The sequence below is a fragment of the Hyla sarda genome, chromosome 13 (assembly GCF_029499605.1).
Source record: "Hyla sarda isolate aHylSar1 chromosome 13, aHylSar1.hap1, whole genome shotgun sequence".
Classification (NCBI taxonomy): Eukaryota; Metazoa; Chordata; class Amphibia; order Anura; family Hylidae; genus Hyla; species Hyla sarda.
In genome coordinates, this window is record NC_079201.1 from 731,807 (window position 1) to 757,547 (window position 25,741).

A 25,741-nucleotide genomic window follows, 5' to 3' on the forward strand; every position below is an offset into this window, starting at 1 on the left:
CAGTCGGCACTGCCTATCTTCCTCTGTGGTGCAAGCCTGTGAGTTGGCTCTGACTAGCCAGTGTCCAATAACTGATTGCTCCACCCGGTGCTCAGTGGTAAAGACGTCCGTTTCGCAGCTCGCGCTGCTTCCACCGGTCCCTCCCGGGACCGGTGGAAGCAGCGCGAGCTGCGAAACGGACGTCGTCCCGTCTCTTCTCCCCCTCCTGACGCCTACATGTACCTCTAGCGGGAATAAAGGATTTTAATTGCATCCGAAGCGAGTGCCGCGGTCTTCTTCTACACTAAGGTATTCTTTACAAATTTATATGGGACTTTTTTTTTTTTTTTTTTATCTCTTTCTATTATTTTCTGATGATGTTACCAAAAAAATCAGCAATTGTAGAGGTTAAGTAATTCTCTCTCCGCTTTCGCCTTTCATCTTCCATTCTATAGGTCGGAAAGGTCATCTCTGATCTCGACATGAAAAAGTGCGAGGACGTGAAGGCCAACAAACTCAGCGGTGGCCAGAAACGGAGGTTAACCTTAGCCGTCGCGCTATTGGGAAATCCAGAGGTATCAAAGCTGAGATGGTTCGCACTTGAGATTTCCTCAGTAAATCTTTCATATTTTTAATACTACTATTTAGAATTGTGACAAAATCAGTTTTGTTGTGATAACAAATAATGACACAAAAAAGAACCAGAGGCCACCACGACATTGACTTCTGTTATTTCCCCCTAATTCTTGGTGAACCTGTCGTCATCCACGACCAGGAAATCACTGGTGACACTTGATCATATCACGGTGACCTGTACGGGTGATGTGACCATTCTCATACAGATAAGGTTATTTTCTCTTGCCCCCACTTGGTTTTGTGATAGACATTTACAACAAAAAGTCACATTTCTACTTCTATGTCTCTCTATCAGGTTCTTCTACTCGATGAACCCACGGCTGGTCTTGACCCAATTTCCAGACATCAGGTTTGGTCGATCTTACAGGAGAGTAAAGCTGATCGGGTCACTCTGTTCAGCACACAATTCATGGATGAGGCAGATATCCTTGCCGGTAGGAAATCGTGCAGCAGTTCGCCTGACAGCATTCTCACAGCAGCTCACTTGACGGCAGTATCACAAAGGCTCGCATGACAGCAATCCCACAGCAACTCGCTTGATGGCCATCTCACAGCAGCTCACCTGACCGTAATCTTACACCAGCTCACTTGACAGCAGTCTCATGGCAGCTCACTTACTGGCAGTCCCACAGCAGCTTGCTTGACGGCAATCTCACAATGGCTTGCTTCGCAGTACTCTCACAGCAGCTCACCTTTTAGAGGTCTGCTTGCCCGACAGCAATGACAGCATATATATATAAAATCACAATCACCCTTTTCTACTATATGCAGCGAATAGGTTTTTTATGTCTCCTTTTTGCCTCCAGATCGCAAAGCCGTCCTTTCCAATGGAATGTTAAAGTGCGTAGGATCCTCCTTGTTTCTAAAAAGAAAATGGGGAATTGGCTACCACCTAAGGTATCAACTATTTGTAGGAACCTACACTGGAGTGCCAGAACCATTGGAAGAGCAAAGGCTATTTTATCATGATATAGTGACCCCACTACTGTCAGTGCACAGGCAGTAATCTATGAGACTAGCCAATGTTGGGCAGTTCAGTCACCAAACGCCAAGTATACATCCCCTGTTCTTGTCTTTCCTTGTATTTAGGATGCAGGTGTCTCCATCTTGTGACCCAGATACCATAACCTCCCTCATACAAGATCACATCTCTAGCGCAAAACTCACCGACCAGAATGTGGAGGACCTCACATTCACCCTTCCTTTTGACCAGATGGACTCCTTTCCAGGTACAGTCCGCCTCCATCACAGATAGTACTGACACTGATGAGGATTACAGGTTTCATTTTGGACCCCGTCATGTATTACAAGGCAGCAAAATCAAGAAACAACAAAATTCCACAAGTGATGATTTATTAACAATTACAAAACATATTGTGTAATCAGTGATAGGTCATTTTGAAACAAAGACCCAAAATATATATATATACAAAGAGCAAATTTACAAGACATAGATACCAGAAAACCGGAACCTCCTAACTCACTCTTGATAGTTCGGAGGGACATGGGGTTCACACAAGGACCTTAGGGTGCCTATGCTCTTGTACCATCAATAGTTCCCCATAGATCAGCAGATATTGATACCACATTGACATAGTACACTGTATTGGAAGCAATTACTGGTAGAACCACACAATGATATATCATATATAAGACAGGGTTGTCGTATAAAAGATGTAATATTATTTGCAAAACCGTGGGTAGTACCATCCGGTAATCAAGAGTATTTCATATAACAAGCGAATCCGACGTGTTTCGCTATACTGTATTGCCACAGTCAGCTCCTCAGGGATTATGCTGAAAATACTCATTTGGTTACAATCATGATAACATTCATGTAGAAGTATAATATTGTGTGGAGAGAGATAAAGAGTCTAGGACCCAAAAATGCAAAGGCTATATCCTGCATGACTGGCGCTCCCCAAGGTCCTATGAGGGGCCTGATGCCAAGCACTACAGTGGTACACTTTCTGAATAAGGCACAGATGATGGCCCAATGAAGATAGTCCACTAGCTGCAGTAGGTAGCCTGCTAGGAACCGAGGTCGGGCGTAAGGATGAACAGCCCGTGTCTATGTCCCAGCTCCTGTCCCCATAGATGAAAGTAGGCCCCTCTGTGCAGATCCCCCATCCTTAGGTGTACGTGTATCCTTTCAGCGTCCTGCAGCAGTAAATGACCTACAGCTCCGTTCATCTTAAAGGGGTACTCCGCTGCTTAGTGTTTGAAACAAACTGTTCCGAACGCTGTAGCCGTTGCCGGGAGCTTGTGACGTCATAGCCCCACCCCCTCATGACGTCACGCCCCACCCCTTCAATGCAAGTCTATGGGATGGGGCGTGACAGCCGTCACGCCCCCTCCCATAGACTTGCATTGAGGGGGCAGGGCGTGAAGTCATGAGGGGCGTGGCTATGAAGTCACGAGCTCCCGGCGCCGGCTCCAGCGTTCGGAACAGTTTGTTACAAACACTAAGCAGCGGAGTACCCCTTTAGGCTTCCTGATTGATAGAATAAGACACCACAGCTACAGTGGAGACACAGCACCAGAGAATTGATCTCAATTATTTGTCATTATGATCTGTGTAGAGCTGAGTAACAAACATGATGGTGAAATCTGACAAATACTGAAACCATTTTTGTTTTTTGTGATAAATGATTTGTCCAGCTCTGTTCTCTCACCTGGATGAAAAAGTGGGCGGAGACATTAGGAGTTTCGGGGTGTCCATCACAACGCTGGACGACGTCTTCATGAAACTGGAGGGAGAGGAGGATATTGAGAAAGGTGGTAAGTGATGATTCAATACACGCCAGGTTTATTACTGTATTTTGCTCACAAATATGTGATATATCTGTTATTCCCACAGCAATGACACCGGTGAATGAGTTTGGTCTTGTGCGCCACCTTTAGGGGTTCCCAAACGTACATGCCATTAAGGTTAAGACACACTGCATGTGGTAAACACATAGGGCAGATTTACTATTAGAAATGTGCCAAAATTGTGGCAAAATGTGCGCAAAAAATAGATCTGTCTAGTGCCACATTTATTATCTGCTTTGGACACTTTTGTCTCATCTGAAAAAAGAAGTGTGGCTTTGCTGAAAGAGGGCGTGGCCTAAATGCACAAAAACATTTAAACTAGAAAGTCGGCATATAAGGCAACTTGATCACACAGCCTGAGCCCGTGATAAATGTGCTCATCTTGTCTGGTGTACATCCTGCAATGGACATCCTGTCCCTTTGTATAGGACACTATAGCTGGGAATTCAGCCAACTATGACCCGAGATAGAGTTGGCTGAATTCCTAGCTAGAGTGTCCTGTATGCAGGAACGGGAAGCCTGCTACAGGATGTACATGAGACAGGACGTTAGACTAAAAACAACATAACGGACAGTTTATATCAAAATCAGAAGGAAAGCATGAAGGACCACAGAAAGGTAGAAAATAACTTTATCAATATGTAGTGTTTCAATTTATTACAGATGGAAATAGGTTTTGTTTAACTGCTCGATGATGAGCGCCATAAATGTGTGGCACTGCCCCTACGCTACTTGAATAGTGGGTGATTCATGGCTGTTATCGTCAGCCGCCACTCACTGTTAAAAAGTATCTGTCATGCTCTCGATAAATTTAATAATCCTCCCAGTACACTCTCCCTCAACCTCACCCCCCTGCCATGATTATTTTTTTTTTTTTACCTTGATATTGTGCTGTATATTACGCTCAGGCTCAGTCAGCTCCACAGACTGGTTGTTACCTAGCAAGAGTGACATCATCTGAAGCCCTGCAGGGGAGAACTTCCTCCTAACACACAGCCCAGAGCAGTTCAGTGTGTGATGAGCTGTGATTGGCCAGGCAGCCCCCCCCCCCCCACACTCCTCTGTTCTGAATTCTAACTGAACTCTACAGTCTCTGAGTTCTGCCCAGCAGCTGCAAAAGGAAGCAAAAATATCCAGCACAATGTTTAGCATTATAAACTGAAGGCATCATGACTCTAAGGCAGTGTTTCCCAACCAGGGTGCTTCCAGGTGTTGCAAAACTACAACTTTCAGCCTTTGGCGGTCCAGCCTTGCTGGGAGTTTTAGTTTTGGAACAGCTGTAGGCACTCTGGTTGAGAAACCCTGCTCTACAGTCTAGCTCAACTCCAAGGGAAAGTAAGCTGAAATATTGAGCTCTATACACTCCATACATTTTATGTACTCTATACCAGTGTTTCTCAAGCGCGATCCTCATGTCCACCCTACAGGTCATGTGATCAGGATTTCCTTAGTCTTTCACAGGTGATATAGTTATGGTCAGTGCATCAGGCATCACCACAGTTATATCACCTGTGAAAGACTAAGGAAATCCTGAAAACATGACCTGTTGGGTGACTTCAGGAACGTGCTTGAGAAACACTGCTCTATACACCATATACACCCTATATACTCGATATATTCTATACACGCTATATACTCGATATATTCTATAAACCCTATATACTCGATATATTCTAAACACCCTATATACTTGATATACTCTATACACTCAATACCCTGTGCTAAGCTGAGGTCCCGCCTGCATTTCCTGACTTTTGTTTCTGCCACCAGAAGGAGGACCCCTGGTGGCCTAAAAAAGTTTTAGTAAGAAGTATATTACAAAAGTAATTCAAATAGGTTAATCTATAATATGACATCAGCACATTACACCTCTTCAATGTCATAATCGTGGCATTAACCCCTTAAATGCCATGATTTTGGCATTTAAGAGGTTCCCTGGACAGGAGCGCTGCCGATAGATTCCAAGGCAGCCAGTGATCTACTGTCTGAGTCTGCCTCATGCAGCATGTATGAGGTCAGCATAGCATTGGTCAGTATAAGCAATCTAACAATTGCTAAAACAAAAACACTGTTTACAAATATGAAAAGTCCCTCCTCCAATAAAAATCAAATATTATGTTTACTTCTGTAGTGTTCAGAATTGTCTGAACTATTAAAATATATAACTGATTTCACAAGGTGAACAGTATATAATGAAAAATCTAATGCTAATCTTTCATTACATTATATATTAGAGTAAAATGTGCAGTAGTTTGGAGTAGCCCAAAAAATGTATAAAAAGTGATCTAGCCCAGAATGGCACCAATACAATCTACAGATCATAGCACAAAAATGATCCCTTAAAAAGTTTGTCATTACATAGTACAATTGGTCCTGCAAAAAGCAAACCTTTACATGGCTCTTTGGATGAAAATAACAGTTATGGCCCTTAGGAGGGGAGACTGCCAGGGCCCCATTCAGGAGATTGCAGGGGGGTCCCAGCGGTCGGACCCCCGCAATCTATAACTTCGGATTATTTAGTTAGTTATAGTTTTTTTTCACTGTACTACTCCTTTAAGCATCTCTACACTGTACCATGGAAGTCCGTTTCTGGTTATATGTGGATCTCATGCAGTGTAAAATGACATATCTTTTATTTTATTATCAGATTATGGTGTTTTTGCCCGTGAGCAAACTGAAGATGAAAGCAGAGAAGTGCCTCCTGAGGTGGAGGAGTCCATTCTTCTGATGCCAGAATCTGGTAGCGTCTGCCGCCATGGACTGGCCCTCTGGTGTCAGCAGGTGGTGACAATGGCGCGGATCCGCTTCCTGAAGTTTAAGCACTCTATGAAAAGCATTCGATCCATGTGAGTCCTTAAAGTGACTGAATCGCCTACATTCACTGATTAGATCCAGATACTGAAACGTGTTTTTTTTTTCTAATTGTTTTTTATCTTCTGATTGGAATTTTTTTTTTTTACAATATTATGGGAGCAATCATGCCTGAGCTTTTTTTTAACAGCATTTACATGTATGCTTTACAACAAGCCCCAATAGACAGGAGCTGTTCAATTGACATGAATGGGAAATGTTCTGTCACCTTTGAAAAGATTATTCTAAAGGGAGGGGGGAGGCTGAGCTCCTTTGTCTTCTCAATATACCGGTTTCACCTTTCACTGTAATGCTGTACATGCCACTTTCCAGTAGCCTAGTGACCAAAATGGATTATTTTAAGATATAGATAGTAAAATGGAGAATTAGAAGAAGAAAAAAAAATCACAAAGAATTATTTAAAAATAAGTTTTAGGGCTGGGTCACTCAGGGCGCATCCACAGTGTATTTCACGCAGCGAATGCGCCGATGGCAGTCACAGAGGGACTGAAGAGTGAGCTCCCGGCTGCGACTGTAGTGTTGGATTTCTATAGCCACTATGAGTGAACACACAGAGCCACAGCTGGGAGCTCTCTCTGCAGTCCCTTTGTGACTGCCGTCCGCACATCCGCAGTGTGAAATATGATGCAGATGCGCCCCTGTGACCCTGCTCTTACACAAACATCTTTAATTAAATGAATAGGGGATTTTCCTTTAGTATTCCCCTCGTGCAGACCTGTAATGTAATAGTTATATAACAGCTGTGGTATGTTCTTTGTATTTATCTCCAGATTGGCTCTCCTGCTGGTGTTTCAGATAGCCATTTTCTTCTTTACTGTCACCACTTCAGAAAGGTGGTACTTCTGGGAACTCAGTCCAGGCCTTTATTTCCGAGGGCTCAGCCAGAGGCCGCACAAGTATTACACCAGTCTTTTGGTCAATAACAACACAGGTAGGAAAGAAAAAGTTAAAATATGAATGAATGAATGGAGTGAATGAGTTAAGAAATATGAGAACATGCAGGTAACAGGGCCAATACATTTACCCTCTATTTAACAATAAGAACCTAATTTGTCTAATGCAACATGAAGCCCCTGGCTGTCCCCAAAACTTGCTAACATATTTATAACCTCCTGTACCATCTGTGACAGGTGCGCCCATCGAAGAGTTTGTCAATGGTATAAAGGCACAAGATGTTTCTGTAAAAGTTATCGATGGTCCGTACAACAAGAACACTACGGGCTACAATGGCGCCATCGAGCTGTCACTGCAGAACAAGGTGACGTACAAGTGACAATTGATTTTAGCAACACAATGTCAAAAATGTTTCCAGCACCACCATACTGACTCCTTATACTATGGAAGGTTTAGCAATTAAGCAAAGTAGCTGCAAATCTAATCAAGAATTTCTGCAGATATAAGTTTAGGTTCATTATTAAAAGAGTAAAGAGGGAAGTGCTCATTGATGTATATGGAGAGGTATTAGCAGTAGAGGGAAGTGCTCATGGGTGTGAGGGGAAGGTATTATTAGTAGAGGGAAGTGCTCATGGGTGTGAGGGGGAGGGATAAGTAGTAGAGGGAAGTGTTCATGGGTGTATATGGAGAGGTATTAGCAGTAGAGGTAAGTGTTCATGGATGTATATGGAGAGGTATAAGCAGTATAAACAAAGGCCACAAAAATGAAATGAAAGAAGCAATCTGATTGGTTGCTATGGGCAACTGGACAACATTTTCACTGTTCAGGTTTTGATAAATCTCCCTCATTGTGTTACATTAGAGGGGAAAGGTTTCTGCAGCAATATGAGGAAGTATTACTTTACTGAGAGAGTAGTGGATGCATGGAATAGCCTTCCTGCAGAAGTGGGAGCTACAAATACAGTGAAGGAGTGCAAGCATGCATGGGATACGTATAAGGCATTCCTTCATATAAAATAGAGATAGGTATAAGACTATCCTTCATATAAGATAGAGATAGGTATAAGATTATCCTTCATATAAGATAGAGATAGGTATAAGACTATCCTTCATATAAAATAGAGATAGGTATAAGATTATCCTTCATATAAGATAGAGATAGGTATAAGACTATCCTTCATATAAGATAGAGATAGGTATAAGGCTATCCTCCATATAAGATAGGGATAGGTATAAGGCTATCCTTCATATAAAATAGAGATAGGTATAAGACTATCCTTCATATAAGATAGAGATAGGTATAAGATTATCCTTCATATAAGATAGAGATAGGTATAAGGCTATCCTTCATATAAGATAGAGATAGGTATAAGGCTATCCTTCATATAAGATAGAGATAGGTATAAGGCTATCCTTCATATAAGATAGAGATAGGTATAAGGCTATCCTTCATATAAGATAGAGATAGGTATAAGGCTATCCTTCATATAAGATAGAGATAGGTATAAGGCTCCTTCATATAAGATAGAGATAGGTATAAGACTATTCTTCATATAAGATAGAGATAGGTATAAGGCTCCTTCATATAAGATAGAGATAGGTATAAGGCTATCCTTCATATAAGATAGAGATAGGTATAAGGCTCCTTCATATAAGATAGAGATAGGTATAAGACTATTCTTCATATAAGATAGGTATAAGGCTATCCTTCATATATGATAGGGATAGGCATAAGGCTATCCTTCATATAAGATAGAGATAGGCATAAGGCTCCTTCATATAAGATAGAGATAGGTATAAGGCTATCCTCCATATAAGATAGGGATAGGTATAAGGCTATCCTTCATATATGATAGGGATAGGCATAAGGCTATCCTTTATATAAGATAAAGATAGGTATAAGGCTATCCTTCATATAAGATAGGGATAGGCATAAGGTTATCCTTCATATAAGATAGGGATAGGTATAAGGCTATCCTTCATATATGATAGGGATAGGCATAAGGCTATCCTTTATATAAGATAAAGATAGGTATAAGGCTATCCTTCATATAAGATAGGGATAGGCATAAGGTTATCCTTCATATAAGATAGGGATAGGCATAAGGCTATCCTTCTTATAAGATAGGGACAGACATAAGGCTATCCTTCATATAAGATAGGGATAGGCATAAGGCTATCCTTCATATAAGATACGGACAGACATAAGGCTATCCTTCATATAAGATAGGGACAAACATATGGCTATCCTTCATATAAGATAGAGATAGACTTATACCTATCCTTCATATAAGATAGGGATAGGTATAAGGTTATCCTTTATATAAGATAGGGATAGGTATAAGGTTATCCTTCATATAAGATAGGGATAGGTATAAGGCTATTCTTCATATACGATAGGGATAGGCATAAGGCTATCCTTTCTATAAGATAGCCATAAGGTTATCCTTCATATAAGATAAGGCCAGGAATATCAATAGTCTTCAAAATTGAGCAGACTAGATGGGCTGAATGGTTCTTATCCGCCAACACATTCTATGTTTCTATAATGTTATGTTCCTCTTCTTTCAGAGTTACAGCTTTAAAATCATTGGGAATCCCCGAGTGCCGAATGGCCTGCCTGTCCTGGTGAATATTATCAGTAACGCCTTCCTGAAGAGCTTTAGATCCACAGAGAGGATCGAAACCTGGAATAAGCCCCTCTATTCTGTGAGTGCCAAGCCATATCTACATTATGTATAGTTAAATAATACTGATCTCGTATGGGGAGAGCTGCCCTTAGTCTTGATGCCCAGATATAGCCAAGTGACCCTGGTGGATTGGCTCTACACAACCTCTACCTCTTTTGGACAGCTAACTGGGTTATGGTGGTGATTAGCAATGTTCTCTTGCTTCTAACTTGACCGGGATGAACAGCAGAATGAATGATAAGTGCCACCATACAGATATAAGTGCAATTCGTACCCTAAATTACACCTTCATTAGATCCACCCCTCTAGAAGCATGTTAAACCCCCTGTGGTTTTCACAATTGTAGCAATTTGTTGTGGAATAAATTACACTAGTTCATGAAATTGTTCTGTAGTAGTATCTGCTCATGTGGAAGAAGATCACTTCTAGTAGTTCTCATCGAGCCTTATCCCGACTTGCCCTGATCTATACTATACAACCCTTGTGATTGGAAACAGCCATAATGGCAACAGCTGCTTGTTTTTGTCACATCACATTGTGCCCCCCCCCCTTCATTAGCATGGAGGCTTGGATCCATCTGACCAGGTCATGTTTCTCTATAGAGATCTGGATCCATCTGACCAGGACATGTTTCTCTATAGAGATCTGGATCCATCTGACCAGGTCATGTTTCTCTATAGAGATCTGGATCCATCTGACCAGGTCATGTTTCTCTATAGAGATCTGGATCCATCTGACCAGGCCATGTTTCTCTATAGAGATCTGGATCCATCTGACCAGGACATGTTTCTCTACAGAGATCGGGATCCATCTGACCAGGTCATGTTTCTCTATAGAGATCTGGATCCATCTGACCAGGCCATGTTTCTCTATAGAGATCTGGATCCATCTGACCAGGCCATGTTTCTCTATAGAGATCTGGATCCATCTGACCAGGTCATGTTTCTCTATAGAGATCTGGATCCATCTGACCAGGTCATGTTTCTCTATAGAGATCTGGATCCATCTGACCAGGTCATGTTTCTCTATAGATCTGGATACATCTGACCAGGTCATGTTTCTCCACAGAGATCTGGATCCATCTGACCAGGCCATGTTTCTCTATAGAGATCTGGATCCATCTGACCAGGCCATGTTTCTCTACAGAGATCTGGATCCATCTGACCAGGACATGTTTCTCTATAGAGATCTGGATCCATCTGACCGGCCATGTTTCTCTATAGAGATCTGGATCCATCTGACCAGGTCATGTTTCTCTATAGAGATCTGGATCCATCTGACCAGGCCATGTTTCTCCACAGAGATCTGGATCCATCTGACCAGGCCATGTTTCTCTACAGAGATCTGGATCCATCTGACCAGGTCATGTTTCTCTATAGAGATCTGGATCCATCTGACCAGGCCATGTTTCTCTATAGAGATCTGGATCCATCTGACCAGGACATGTTCTCTATAGAGATCTGGATCCATCTGACCAGGTCATGTTTCTCTATAGAGATCTGGATCCATCTGACCAGGATATGTTTCTCTATAGAGATCTGGATCCATCTGACCAGGTCATGTTTCTCTATAGAGATCTGGATCCATCTGACCAGGCCATGTTTCTCCACAGAGATCTGGATCCATCTGACCAGGTCATGTTTCTCTATAGAGATCTGGATCCATCTGACCAGGACATGTTTCTCTACAGAGATCGGGATCCATCTGACCAGGTTATGTTTCTCTATAGAGATCTGGATCCATCTGACCAGGCCATGTTTCTCTATAGAGATCTGGATCCATCTGACCAGGTCATATTTCTCTATAGAGATCTGGATCCATCTGACCAGGCCATGTTTCTCTATAGAGATCTGGATCCATCTGACCAGGTCATGTTTCTCTATAGAGATCTGGATCCATCTGACCAGGCCATGTTTCTCTATAGAGATCTCTATCCATCTGACCAGGTCATGTTTCTCTATAGAGATCTGGATCCATCTGACCAGGCCATGTTTCTCTACAGAGATCTGGATCCATCTGACCAGGTCATGTTTCTCTATAGAGATCTGGATCCATCTGACCAGGCCATGTTTCTCTATAGAGATCTGGATCCATCTGACTAGGTCATGTTTCTCCACAGAGATCTGGATCCATCTGACCAGGACATGTTTCTCTATAGAGATCTGGATCCATCTGACCGGCCATGTTTCTCTATAGAGATCTGGATCCATCTGACCAGGTCATGTTTCTCTATAGAGATCTGGATCCATCTGACCAGGCCATGTTTCTCCACAGAGATCTGGATCCATCTGACCAGGCCATGTTTCTCTACAGAGATCTGGATCCATCTGACCAGGTCATGTTTCTCTATAGAGATCTGGATCCATCTGACCAGGCCATGTTTCTCTATAGAGATCTGGATCCATCTGACCAGGACATGTTCTCTATAGAGATCTGGATCCATCTGACCAGGTCATGTTTCTCTATAGAGATCTGGATCCATCTGACCAGGACATGTTTCTCTATAGAGATCTGGATCCATCTGACCAGGACATGTTTCTCTACAGAGATCGGGATCCATCTGACCAGGTCATGTTTCTCTATAGAGATCTGGATCCATCTGACCAGGCCATGTTTCTCTATAGAGATCTGGATCCATCTGACCAGGTCATATTTCTCTATAGAGATCTGGATCCATCTGACCAGGCCATGTTTCTCTATAGAGATCTCTATCCATCTGACCAGGTCATGTTTCTCTATAGAGATCTGGATCCATCTGACCAGGTCATGTTTCTCTATAGAGATCTGGATCCATCTGACCAGGCCATGTTTCTCTATAGAGATCTCTATCCATCTGACCAGGTCATGTTTCTCTATAGAGATCTGGATCCATCTGACCAGGCCATGTTTCTCTATAGAGAGCTGGATCCATCTGACCAGGACATGTTTCTCTATAGATATCTGGATCCATCTGACCAGGTCATGTTTCTCTATAGAGATCTGGATCCATCTGACCAGGACATGTTTCTCTATAGAGATCTGGATCCATCTGACTAGGCCATGCTTCTCCACAGAGATCTGGATCCATCTGACCAGGACATGTTTCTCTATAGAGATCTGGATCCATCTGACCAGGACATGTTTCTCTATAGAGATCTAGATCCATTTTACCAGGCCATGTTTCTCCACAGAGATTTGGATCCATCTGACCAGGCCATGTTTCTCTATAGAGATCTGGATCCATCTGACCAGGTCATGTTTCTCTATAGAGATCTGGATCCATCTGACCAGGCCATGTTTCTCTATAGAGATCTCTATCCATCTGACCAGGCCATGTTTCTCTATAGAGATCTGGATCCATCTGACCAGGCCATGTTTCTCCACAGAGATCTGGATCCATCTGACCAGGTCATGTTTCTCTATAGAGATCTGGATCCATCTGACCAGGACATGTTTCTCTACAGAGATCGGGATCCATCTGACCAGGTTATGTTTCTCTATAGAGATCTGGATCCATCTGACCAGGCCATGTTTCTCTATAGAGATCTGGATCCATCTGACCAGGTCATATTTCTCTATAGAGATCTGGATCCATCTGACCAGGCCATGTTTCTCTATAGAGATCTCTATCCATCTGACCAGGTCATGTTTCTCTATAGAGATCTGGATCCATCTGACCAGGTCATGTTTCTCTATAGAGATCTGGATCCATCTGACCAGGCCATGTTTCTCTATAGAGATCTCTATCCATCTGACCAGGTCATGTTTCTCTATAGAGATCTGGATCCATCTGACCAGGCCATGTTTCTTTACAGAGATCTGGATCCATCTGACCAGGTCATGTTTCTCTATAGAGATCTGGATCCATCTGACCAGGCCATGTTTCTCTATAGAGATCTGGATCCATCTGACTAGGCCATGTTTCTCCACAGAGATCTGGATCCATCTGACCAGGACATGTTTCTCTATAGAGATCTGGATCCATCTGACCGGCCATGTTTCTCTATAGAGATCTGGATCCATCTGACCAGGTCATGTTTCTCTATAGAGATCTGGATCCATCTGACCAGGCCATGTTTCTCCACAGAGATCTGGATCCATCTGACCAGGCCATGTTTCTCTACAGAGATCTGGATCCATCTGACCAGGTCATGTTTCTCTATAGAGATCTGGATCCATCTGACCAGGCCATGTTTCTCTATAGAGATCTGGATCCATCTGACCAGGACATGTTCTCTATAGAGATCTGGATCCATCTGACCAGGTCATGTTTCTCTATAGAGATCTGGATCCATCTGACCAGGACATGTTTCTCTATAGAGATCTGGATCCATCTGACCAGGTCATGTTTCTCTATAGAGATCTGGATCCATCTGACCAGGCCATGTTTCTCCACAGAGATCTGGATCCATCTGACCAGGTCATGTTTCTCTATAGAGATCTGGATCCATCTGACCAGGACATGTTTCTCTACAGAGATCGGGATCCATCTGACCAGGTCATGTTTCTCTATAGAGATCTGGATCCATCTGACCAGGCCATGTTTCTCTATAGAGATCTGGATCCATCTGACCAGGTCATATTTCTCTATAGAGATCTGGATCCATCTGACCAGGCCATGTTTCTCTATAGAGATCTCTATCCATCTGACCAGGTCATGTTTCTCTATAGAGATCTGGATCCATCTGACCAGGTCATGTTTCTCTATAGAGATCTGGATCCATCTGACCAGGCCATGTTTCTCTATAGAGATCTCTATCCATCTGACCAGGTCATGTTTCTCTATAGAGATCTGGATCCATCTGACCAGGCCATGTTTCTCTATAGAGAGCTGGATCCATCTGACCAGGACATGTTTCTCTATAGATATCTGGATCCATCTGACCAGGTCATGTTTCTCTATAGAGATCTGGATCCATCTGACCAGGACATGTTTCTCTATAGAGATCTGGATCCATCTGACTAGGCCATGCTTCTCCACAGAGATCTGGATCCATCTGACCAGGACATGTTTCTCTATAGAGATCTGGATCCATCTGACCAGGACATGTTTCTCTATAGAGATCTAGATCCATTTTACCAGGCCATGTTTCTCCACAGAGATTTGGATCCATCTGACCAGGCCATGTTTCTCTATAGAGATCTGGATCCATCTGACCAGGTCATGTTTCTCTATAGAGATCTGGATCCATCTGACCAGGCCATGTTTCTCTATAGAGATCTCTATCCATCTGACCAGGCCATGTTTCTCTATAGAGATCTGGATCCATCTGACCAGGCCATGTTTCTCTATAGAGATCTCTATCCATCTGACCAGGCCATGTTTCTCCACAGAGATCTGAATCCATCTGACCAGGCCATGTTTCTCTATAGAGATCTGGATCCATCTGACCAGGCCATGTTTCTCCACAGAGATCTGAATCCATCTGACCAGGTCATGTTTCTCCATAGAGATCTGAATCCATCTGACCAGGTCATGTTTCTCCATAGAGATCTGGATCCATCTGACCAGGCAGGCCATGATCCTCCACAGAGATCTGGATCCATCTGACCAGGCCATGATCCTCCACAGAGATCTGGATCCATCTCACCAGGCCATGTTTCTTCACAGAGATCTGGATCCATCTGACCAGGACATGTTTCTCCACAGAGATCTGGATCCATATGACCAGGATATGTTTCTCCACAGAGATCTGGATCCATATGACCAGGTAATGCTTCTCCTCAGAGATCTGGATCCATCTGACCAGGCCATGTTTCTCTATAGAGATCTGGATCCATCTGACCAGGCCATGTTTCTCTATAGAGATCTGGATCCATCTGACCAGGCCATGTTTCTCTATAGAGATCTGGATTCATCTGACCAGGCCATGTTTCTCTATAGAGATCTGGATCCATCTGACCAGGCCATGTTTCTCTATAGAGATCTGGATCCATCTGACCAGGCCATGTTTCTCTATAGAGATCTGGATCCATCTGACCAGATCATGTTTCTCCACAGAGATCTGGATCCATCTGACCAGGACATGTTTCTCTATAGAGATCTGGATCCATCTGACCAGGTCATGTTTCTCTATAGAGATCTGGATCCATCTGACCAGGCCATGTTTCTCCACAGAGATCTGGATCCATCTGACCAGGACATGTTTCTCCACAGTGATCTGGATCTATCTGACCAGGCCATGTTTCTCTATAGAGATCTGGATCCATCTGACCAGGCCATGTTTCTCTATAGAGATCTGGATCCATCTGACCAGGCCATGTTTCTCCACAGAGATCTGGATCCATCTGACCAGGACATGTTTCTCCACAGAGATCTGTATTCACTTCATCAGGATCCATCTGACCAGGACAGGTTTCTCCACAGCTCAGTAATTGCTTCATGGAGTCCACTTTTTATCCCTGAAGTCTCATCTTTCCATTTTCCTTAAACACAATGGCACTGGAACTGTTTGTCTGCTGTTATAGCCTATTTGTGCTTAGCAACGATGGGCTGAGGGTTCAAACACATTAGTCGGACACCAGCGTTGTATTCGGAATGATTCACAACATCCTGATCTGACCCCTATTGGTCATGTGCTGTTTCTATCCACAGTAACTCCTACAGCTGGATGTTTTATTGTGATTGCACCATTAATCTCCCCAATGATACATGAAAAAAAACAAAAACATTAAGTTGCCAGTGAAATCCTGAACTTGGCTAGCCTTCACTCCAATCACTGTATTTTCCCGTCTAAGGCCTCCTTTCCATATAGGCGTCACCAGTTTTTTTCCCCTCCGGCGCTGCAGTAAAAAAAGCACTAGAGGGAAAATTAAGCAAGAACTGATCCCATTTGTTTGAATGGGATAGGTCCCAATCATCCGGTGTCTCAGTTTGGACGCTGGATGATTGGACTCGCCGGATCGGCACAGACAGGGGAACGCATCTTGCTGCGTTCCCCCCCGTCCAGCAATCACAAACAATGGATGCAGGATGATGCACAACTGATGCACTTCTGGCATCAGTTGTGACAATTTTCGCCCAGTTTCACTGGAGCCGGATGCCGCATATATATAACTGTAGCCTAAGGTGGATTCACAATAAAACTGATGCCCAAAAAACTGATCCCTGGATTTTATTCTGCACCCCAGGGTTACATGCCTAATGTCCATACAGGAAAGATACAGGAAAGGACTGCAGGTTCTACTAAAGGGAACATTCAGTGCATTGCATTCAATATGTAACATCTTTAAAAGGGTCTTCCATGCCTGCCTGGGGCTAGTGGGTCCCTATTATTTAGTTGTGATGGGATTATGTTCTGATTGTTCTTTGTTTTTTTGTACTCAGAAAGTTTCTGAACGCTTTAGAAACAGTCTGTTCATTCTGGGATTACTTTATATGGCATTTGGATGTGGTATTGTCCCCTACTTCGCAATGAGCAGTGTTGAGGACTATGAGGTGAGTTAAGTACTGTCAATAATCACTGTATTACCATTAATGTTTACACTAAGGGAATCAGTCAGCGGATTCTGCCCCAATGTCTCTTAAAGGGGTACTCCTGTGGAATAAACATTTTTTTTAATCAACTGGTGCCAGAAAGTTAAACAGATTTGTAAATTACTTCTATTAGAAAATCTTAATCCTTCCAATACTTTTTAGGGGCTGTATACTAAAGAGAAATCCAAAAAATAAATGCTTTTCCTCTGATGTCACAACCACAGTGCTCTCTGCTGACCTCTGCTGTCCATTTTAGAAACTGTCCAGAGCAGCATATGTTTGCTATGGGGATTTTTTCCTGCTCTGGACAGTTCCTAAAATGGACAGCAGAGAGCACTGTGGTCATGACATCAGAGGAAATGCATTTCCTTTTTGGTTTTCTCTTTAGTATACAGCTTCTAAAAAGTACTGGAAGGATTAAGGTTTTTTAATAGAAGTGATTTACAAATCTGTTTAACTTTCCGGCACCAGTTGATAAAAAAAAAAAAAAAAAAGTTTTCCACGGGAGTACCCCTTTAAGACCAATAAACAAGACTTGGGGAAGTAGATTAGCACACAGTGCATGATAATATAAAGTATAATTTTCACACCTTAACTATCCAAGCCATAGACTTACAACACGAAAGGGTTAATGGAATATGCTCAGACCCCGAATATATATATATATATATATATATATATATATATATGCCAGGTGGCAAGTACCGTATTCCTGGCCATTTAACCTCCTAAATGCTGCAGTTAATAGTGACCATGGCATCTAGGTTATAGGGTGCCATTGGGTAGTCAAGGAACCCGAAGCCTTCAGTCCAGCCATGATTGTGCTTCTCTTACATCCTGTAATAGGTAATGGGCACAGTACCCTACTTTGCATTAGTATTGATTTCTATTGTACAAGATAACAGGCATTCACATTTTCCATTCCAATTTAGAGCACAAATCAGATTATTCCTATGTTGCTGAACTTTTTGTGTCATCTCGTCCTGTCCAGATCAAGGCTCGTTCCCAGCTGAGGATCTCCGGCCTCTTCCCATCTGCGTACTGGTGCGGACAGGCCTTGGTGGACACTGCCCTCTACTGGCTGCTTCTCTTTCTAATGGTAGCCATATTGTTTGCATTCAACTCTTCGATTGCTTTGTCTCTTGGGATCACTGTATTGTTGGTACGTATGAGGTTGTCATAATGTGGTAGACAGACATGGCTCCGATTCTTCGTTCCAGACAGAAATCCCTTCTCCCAATATGAAACACTTTGACAGTACACTTTTTTTTTATCTTTGTAGATACTGGACATCCTTGGTTTTGGCGCCTCCATGGTCCTTTACGTCTACGTAATCACCTTTCTTTACAAAAAAGGAATGACTAATTCTGATTATTTGTCTTTCCTCTTTATTCTGGTAGGTAACAAAGGTGGCGCCCACCACTGACACTTGTTGACCCTTTTATTACATGCCTAATTTTGTTTTTTGCTGTTTTATTTTTGCCTCTACAGAGTCCTATAGAGCTTGTGTTTTGCAGGACTAATTGTACTTTGTAATGACATCACTGTGATGCAGAACAAAAATAAGTGATGCATTATTGAGCGCCCTAATATTTACCAACGATATCACACATGGAGCCCGTTCTGTTCTTTTTATTTTAGTTGCAATTTGTATAGTTTCCTTAAAGGGGTACTTTGGTGGAGAACTTTTTTTTTTCTTTTTTTTTTTTAATCAACTGGTGCTAGAAAGTTAAACAGATTTATAAATTACTTCTATTAAAAATCTTAATCCATCTAGTACTTATTAGCTGCTGAATACTACAGAGGAAATGGTTTTCTTTTTGGAACACAGAGCTCTCTGCTGACATCATGACCACAGTGCTCTCTGCTGACATCTCTGTTCATTTTAGGAACTGTCCAGAGTAGGAGAAAATCCCCATAGCAAACATATGCTGCTCTGGACAGTACCTTAAATAGGCAGAGGTGTCAGCAGAGAGATCTGTGTTCCAAAAAGAAAATAATTTCCACCAAGTACTGGAAGGATTAAGATTTTTTTAATAGAAGTAATTTACAAATCTGTTTAACTTTCTGGCACCAGTTGATTTAAAAAAACAAAACAAAAGGTTTTCCACCAGAGTACCCCTTTAATGTGCATCTGTCACATCGCATAAACTGGCGACTCATTGAAGTAGGTGTTAAAGGGGTAGTCCAGTGGTGAAAAACGTATCCCCTATCCTAAGGAAAGGGGATAAGTTTGAGATCGCAAGGGGTCCGACCGCTGGGGGGGCCAGGCTACGGGGGCCAGGCTCTCCGGCCAGATAGCGGGTGTCGACCACCGCACGAAGCGGCGGCCGATACGCCCCCTCAATACATCGCTATGGCTGAGCCGGAGATTGCCGAAGGCAGCGCTCTGGCTCTGCCATAGAGTTGTATTGAGGGGGCATGTCGGCCGCCGCTTCGCGCAGTGGTCGACACGCCCCTGTCGGGGCCCCGTACAGGAGATCTTGGGGGCCCCCAGCGGTCAGACCCCCCGCGATCTGCAACTTATCACCTATCCTTAGGATAGGGGATAAGTTGTTCCCCACTGGAAATCTCCTGGCCAGTGGTCCGCTATGCCCTGGAGCTGCAATGCTTCTCTCTGCGGACATCACTCGTGCTTCTTCTGGTGATTGACACACGGGGCTCACCTCTCCACGACGGGCCTGTGTATTTAGCCCGCGCCCCTCAAATGTGATTATAGGTCAAATCCCTTTTTTCTTCATGGCAATATTTCTTAAAAAAAAAAAAAAAACTCCCTTTGAATAAGAAGGTGCACATAATCGGGGAGATTTATCAAAACCTGTCCAGAGGTAAAGTTGTTGCATTGCTTATAGCAACCAATCAGATTACTTTTTTCAATTTCAGAGGCCTTTTCAAAATGAAAGAAGCGATCTGATAGGTTGCTATGGGCAACTTGGCAACTTTTCCTCTGGACGAGTTTTGATAAATCTCCCTTAATATGAACTGACCCCCAACCCACTTATAAGTTCAAGCAGTTCCCCTGGATGAACCAACAGCCTCATTAGATGACCAGGTGCATTGATGAGATTCCACCCCCCCTTTCTCTGTGAATGGGGGTGGGGTGATTAATGGGAAATGTATGCAGCATTAGGAAATCATTTCAGTGATGAAATTGTATCAAGTATGGCTGAAAACTCCTGTCTGTCACATCAGCTAAAACAGGCAAGCACAAGTCATGCACAAGAACCTCTACAGTATTCTCTAAGAATAGCCTATGCTGAACTATACAGTGGTCCCTCAACATACGATGGGAATCCGTTCCAAATGAACCATCGTTTGTTGAAACCATCGTATGTTGAGGGATCCGTGCAATGTAAAGTATAGAACAGTGGTCTCCAACCTGCGGACCTCCAGATGTTGCAAAACTACAACTCCAAGCATGCGGAGGCCACTGGTATTGAAGGTTATACTCACCTGTCCCTGCCGCTCCGGCCCTGGATATCGCCCACCATAGCTGTTGCCGCGTCCCCGAGGTGTCCCCAATGCTCCGGGAAGGTCTCTGCTGCCTGGGAACGTCGCTCTCCGTCGCCGCCATCACGTCGCTTTGCATGCTGCTCCTATTGGATAACGGGACGGCGTGTGCGGCGACGTGATGATGTCGATGTAGAGCGCCGATGATGCAGGGGATCCTGAAGAGGACGTGCCGGAGCCCCGAGGACAGGTAAGTGTCGCCGTCCATCGCTGTCGCCGCGTCCCTGGGGTGTCCCCGACGCTCCGGCAAGGCCTCTGCTTCCCCGGCATCCGCGCTCTCCGTCGCCGCCATCACGTCGTTACGCACGCTGCTCCCATTGGATGACAGGACGGCGTGCGCAGCGACATGATGACGACGATGGAGAGCGTCGACGATGGAGGGGATCCCAAAGAGGACATGCCGGAGCCCTGAGGACAGGTAAGTGATCGTCAGCGGACCACACGGGGCACGGTAAACGGCTATCCGGTGGCAGCTGAAGCAGTCTGCGCTGCCAGATAGCCGTTTATGCGATGGCCCCGACATACAAAAGCATCGTATGTTGATGCTGCCTCTGAGAGTGATCGTATGCTGAAATGATCGTATGTCGGGGCCATCGTAGGTCGGGGGGTCACTGTATAAGTAAAAAAAACATAATAATTAATGGAGAGTTTCTTTACCGTAACTTATCACAACAGAAAACTTAGAGATTTAAGCCTTTGCTGTAATGGTATGATGTTAAAACAAATAACAAGGCCTTGACTGACTATAACTTTGTTCTTGCAGATTTCCATCATCGCTATCTTAACTGAAGTCTACTTGACTGGCTCTGTAATGATATACATCATCATCTTGATCTTACTGCCTCCCAGTAACTTGTTAGCATTTCTCGTACATCTGGTAAGAACAGAAGTCCCATCCTGAGGGGTAAAACCAATGGGTGCATCTGCCCCTCCAACCACTAAATCAGCATAAACTACTCTGTGCTATAGGTAGTGGTCTGGGAGGCCCTTACGACTAACCACGACTTATGACTAACCAATGGAAGCAATGTCATTAGGGAGGGGGGGGGGATGACAAGTCATTAAGAATAAGGTGTATGGGGTTCCTCATAAATGGCGGCTTCCAGTTGGGAAAGCATGCTTTCATTAGCATAAGCCCCTGTATGGATTACGGATAATTCCAATGATCACTTTGTCTCCTTTACATAGAGTAAACCCAACCACATCTTCACTTATGAGCCTCGGACCAGCATCTTCCTGAATGTGGCCATTGTAAGTATTTCATCTTTTCAAAATAGATTGGAACTTAAATAATTTTCCTAAAATGCTCCTTATATATTGAAGCCTAAAATACTCCTTATATAGAGGCCAGAGAGTACAGGACTGCACCTATACAGACCAGGGACTACACAATTGTTCATATAGTGGCCCGGGACTACTAGTATAAAGGCCTGACATAGGGGCTAGTGAAATAAGAATGGTATAAGAGCTAGATCCTAAATGATACCTTATTAAGGGCCAGATAATAAAGTATACCTAGTATATAGGACTGATAATAACACCACATTTATAGACTAAGAACTGCATAACTCCTAGGGAATGCAGAACAGCTGCTATAGAAGCCATAAACAATATTACAACTTGTATAGGGGCCTCTGACTATAGTATGAGTTGTATAAGGGTGAGTTGTGTGAAGTGCAGCCATTATAGGGACAGTTACTACAGCGCCCCTCCTCAGCGGAGGATATATGGCATCACTGCAATACCAATGATTTGGGTTGTGTTTTTTGTTGCAGCCGTACCTTCACATTGTCATATTCTGGCTTGCCCTCTGGTATTTTGAAAGAAAATATGGAAAAAGATGCCTGAAAATGGATCCGATATTCAAGTAGGTTTTTTATTGGGACACATCAAAAAATGGTATGCAGAGAAAATTGCAAGGCAAGCACTCACCTCTCTTGGTGCAAGGACAAGCAGCGGGCGTTAGCGCCGGGAGAGCTCTTCAAATCGGTTACAGCTGTTTCATAGTACAAGACTACTGGGTCTGATGAAGTAGTCTTGTACTATGAAACAGCTGTAACCGGTTTGAAGAGCTCTCCCGGCGCTGCCGCCCGCTGCTTGTCCTTGCACATCATGCACTTTGTTATGTGTATCACTTGAATAAAGAGAAACAATAAAATACTACCAGAAGAGTGGTGAGTGCTTGTCTTGCAATTTTCTATACATTCCATTTGTTGGAAGCAATTTGTGCACTATGGGCGTGAGCACCTCCTTTCTCTTGGGCTTCCAGCGACTATCGTATGCTGCCGTATATGTCAGCTTTAACCTAATATATGCAGTGCCAGACGAACTGTATCTAACACGCACAACAAAAAATACTGAAGACCTGAGAAGTAGTAAAATTATTCCAAAGCGACAAACAACTGGAAGCGTCCATGAGAAAACGCGTATCTCAAACCTCTAAGATATTTATCATTTATCCCCAGAAACCAAACATTTCAGAAGAATTATAGTTTGGCCAAGGACATAGGTTCAGTTTGCTTCCATAGCACTCTTGTTAAAGGGGTTATCCACCATAAGATGATTTTTGTCAGACAGTAATGCTTAGGAAGGATTTGTACTTGTCATGGAGCTAATGTTCCACCTCCAACTACAAGTCCCAGCATCCCTTGATTGTAGTTGTGAGGTCATTTTTCTCCTTCCCACACATCAGACACCCCACCAACTGCAGCACAGCTGAGCTCCCTTCCATGCGTGTTGTGCTTAAACTACAATTTCCTGCAGCCCTGCGGGGAATGATCTCCGTGGCATGAAGCAGTCACTCCACCCATTAAAGGGGTACTCCACAGGCCAGCGTTTAGAACATTTATTTCCAATTGCTGTGCGCGCGCTGCGGGGGTCGGCCACGCCCCTCGTGAAATCACGCCCCCACCTGGAATACCCCTTTACATGCTAGGCTCAGGCGGTCCGGTCTGTGGCTCTGGGATTGATAGAGCCGCTTTGCAGAAGTATCTATCAATCAGCACACAGATCAATGCAGTTCTATTGAAGGGGACCAATAAAGTATAAAAAAAAAAAAACATTTTTAATAAAGATTTAACCCACATAACTTAACCCCTTCCATATCAAAAGTTTGAATAAACCCCCTTTTCCTATTTTTCATATAAAAATTTGTAAACAAAATAAAAATTAACATATTGTATTTGGCATCACAACATGCGTAATTGCCCGAAATATTAAAATATGACATTATTTATCCAGTATGGTGAACGGCGTAAATGTAAAAAGATACCAAACTCCAGAATTGCAGGTGTTTTTAATCACATCATATCCCAGAAAAAAATGAAGTAAAAAGTGATCAAAAAGGCTGATCAAAACCACAATGGTACCGATAAAAACTACAAATCACAACACAAAAAAATAAGCCATCATACCGAAAAATAAAAAGGTATAGGGATCAGAAAAGTACCATTTTAATCGTATTTGTTTACCTAGAAAAAGATATAATTTTTTAAAAATAAAACCTACCGTATTTACAAATTGGGTATCGTTGGAATCATATGGACCTACAGAATAAAGATAAATTATTTTGTGTACCATGACAAGAGAATTGTCATGAGGGACAGGTAGATCATGCGCCCGTTTTAGACCTTGGACAAGTAGTTTTTTTTATAATTTCCACACCCCGCTGTGGCATATACCCAGGACACAAGGCATGCATACGCCCCAAATCCCAGGCTACACCCTCCGCCCCCCAGCCATACAAACACATACAAAATGTACCATTCTCTAAACATTGAATACCGCTCTATTACCCCTGTGTATCCCAGAGACAAGTAATATAGCAATACAATTCCATGCAAACGATCAAATACTATTATTTTTCTCCAGATTTAATGAAAGGAAATATGACGTGAAAAAGAATCCAGAGGAGCTGAGAGATGCCGACTCAGACGTCATGATGGAAAAAGAAAAGGTTCAGAATATGAAGAATTTAAGGAATGAAGAAGAGGTTAGCATTAAATAATAGACGCTGCACAGTAATGATACCGTAAAACACCCCCACAATATTGGGAATAGAAGAAAATATAGTCCTACGGCAGGCGAGCGTGAATATCTGTGAATATGACAATACAATTCAGTCTACACAGCTGGAGGGTGGTCAGCGAGAGCAAACAGAATGGAGACGTTGTGTGGGGGTATTCATAACAGTGAACTGAGATCCGGACTGACACAGGTAGAATGACTGGTTTTATATTTATTTTTCTAGAAACCGGTCGTACTCGTCGACAGCCTACGCAAGGATTTTGAGGTTGAAACTGGACATTTGTTTAAAAGGAAAAGTATAAAAAAAGGAGGACCCCGACACATCTCATTCTACGTAAAAAAGGGTGTGTAATTTTTATTGTAAAATTCCTATGAATATAACTACTAGGATACTGCTCCTGTATACAAGAATATATCTACTATAATACTGCCTCCTATATACAAGAATATAACTACTATAATACTGCCCCCTATATACAAGAATATAACTACTATAATACTGCTCCTATATACAAGAATATAACTACTATAATACTGCTCCTATATACAAGAATATAACTACTATAATACTGCTCCTATATACAAGAATATAACTATTATAATACTGTTCCTATAAACAAGAATATAACTACTATAATACTGCTCCTATATACAAGAATATAACTACTATAATACTGCCCCTATATACAAGAATATAACTACTATAATACTGCTCCTATATACAAGAGTATAACTACTATAATACTGCCCCCTATATACAAGAATATAACTACTATAATACTTCTCCTATATACAAGAATATAACTACTATAATACTGCTCCTATATACAAGAATATAACTACTATAATACTGCTCCTATATACA

General features: G+C 42.7%; 2 protein-coding genes across 5 annotated transcripts in view; one reads left to right on the forward strand and one right to left on the reverse strand.

Moving 5' to 3' along the window:
• LOC130297385 (platelet endothelial cell adhesion molecule-like) overlaps window positions 1-25,741 on the reverse strand; it is a 385,117-nt gene that overhangs the window by 300,317 nt on the left and 59,059 nt on the right. For all 3 annotated transcript variants that reach the window (XM_056549812.1, XM_056549810.1, XM_056549811.1), the window contains exon 3: window positions 3,291-3,365. The gene's annotated coding sequence lies outside the window, so the exon portion shown is untranslated. The remainder of the gene's footprint in view (window positions 1-3,290; window positions 3,366-25,741) is intronic.
• LOC130297382 (ABC-type organic anion transporter ABCA8-like) overlaps window positions 1-25,741 on the forward strand; it is a 128,102-nt gene that overhangs the window by 54,458 nt on the left and 47,903 nt on the right. For both annotated transcript variants that reach the window (XR_008849501.1, XM_056549799.1), the window contains exons 14-30: window positions 435-554; window positions 911-1,049; window positions 1,422-1,512; window positions 1,705-1,844; window positions 3,277-3,396; window positions 6,077-6,275; window positions 7,071-7,231; window positions 7,431-7,558; window positions 9,766-9,903; window positions 17,191-17,301; window positions 18,332-18,502; window positions 18,623-18,736; window positions 21,614-21,727; window positions 22,039-22,101; window positions 22,626-22,717; window positions 24,721-24,841; window positions 25,100-25,220. Coding sequence is in view for 1 of the 2 variants with exons in the window: in XM_056549799.1 (XP_056405774.1) it covers window positions 435-554; window positions 911-1,049; window positions 1,422-1,512; window positions 1,705-1,844; window positions 3,277-3,396; window positions 6,077-6,275; window positions 7,071-7,231; window positions 7,431-7,558; window positions 9,766-9,903; window positions 17,191-17,301; window positions 18,332-18,502; window positions 18,623-18,736; window positions 21,614-21,727; window positions 22,039-22,101; window positions 22,626-22,717; window positions 24,721-24,841; window positions 25,100-25,220 (2,143 nt within the window). In the remaining variant the exon portion in view is untranslated. The remainder of the gene's footprint in view (window positions 1-434; window positions 555-910; window positions 1,050-1,421; window positions 1,513-1,704; window positions 1,845-3,276; window positions 3,397-6,076; window positions 6,276-7,070; window positions 7,232-7,430; window positions 7,559-9,765; window positions 9,904-17,190; window positions 17,302-18,331; window positions 18,503-18,622; window positions 18,737-21,613; window positions 21,728-22,038; window positions 22,102-22,625; window positions 22,718-24,720; window positions 24,842-25,099; window positions 25,221-25,741) is intronic.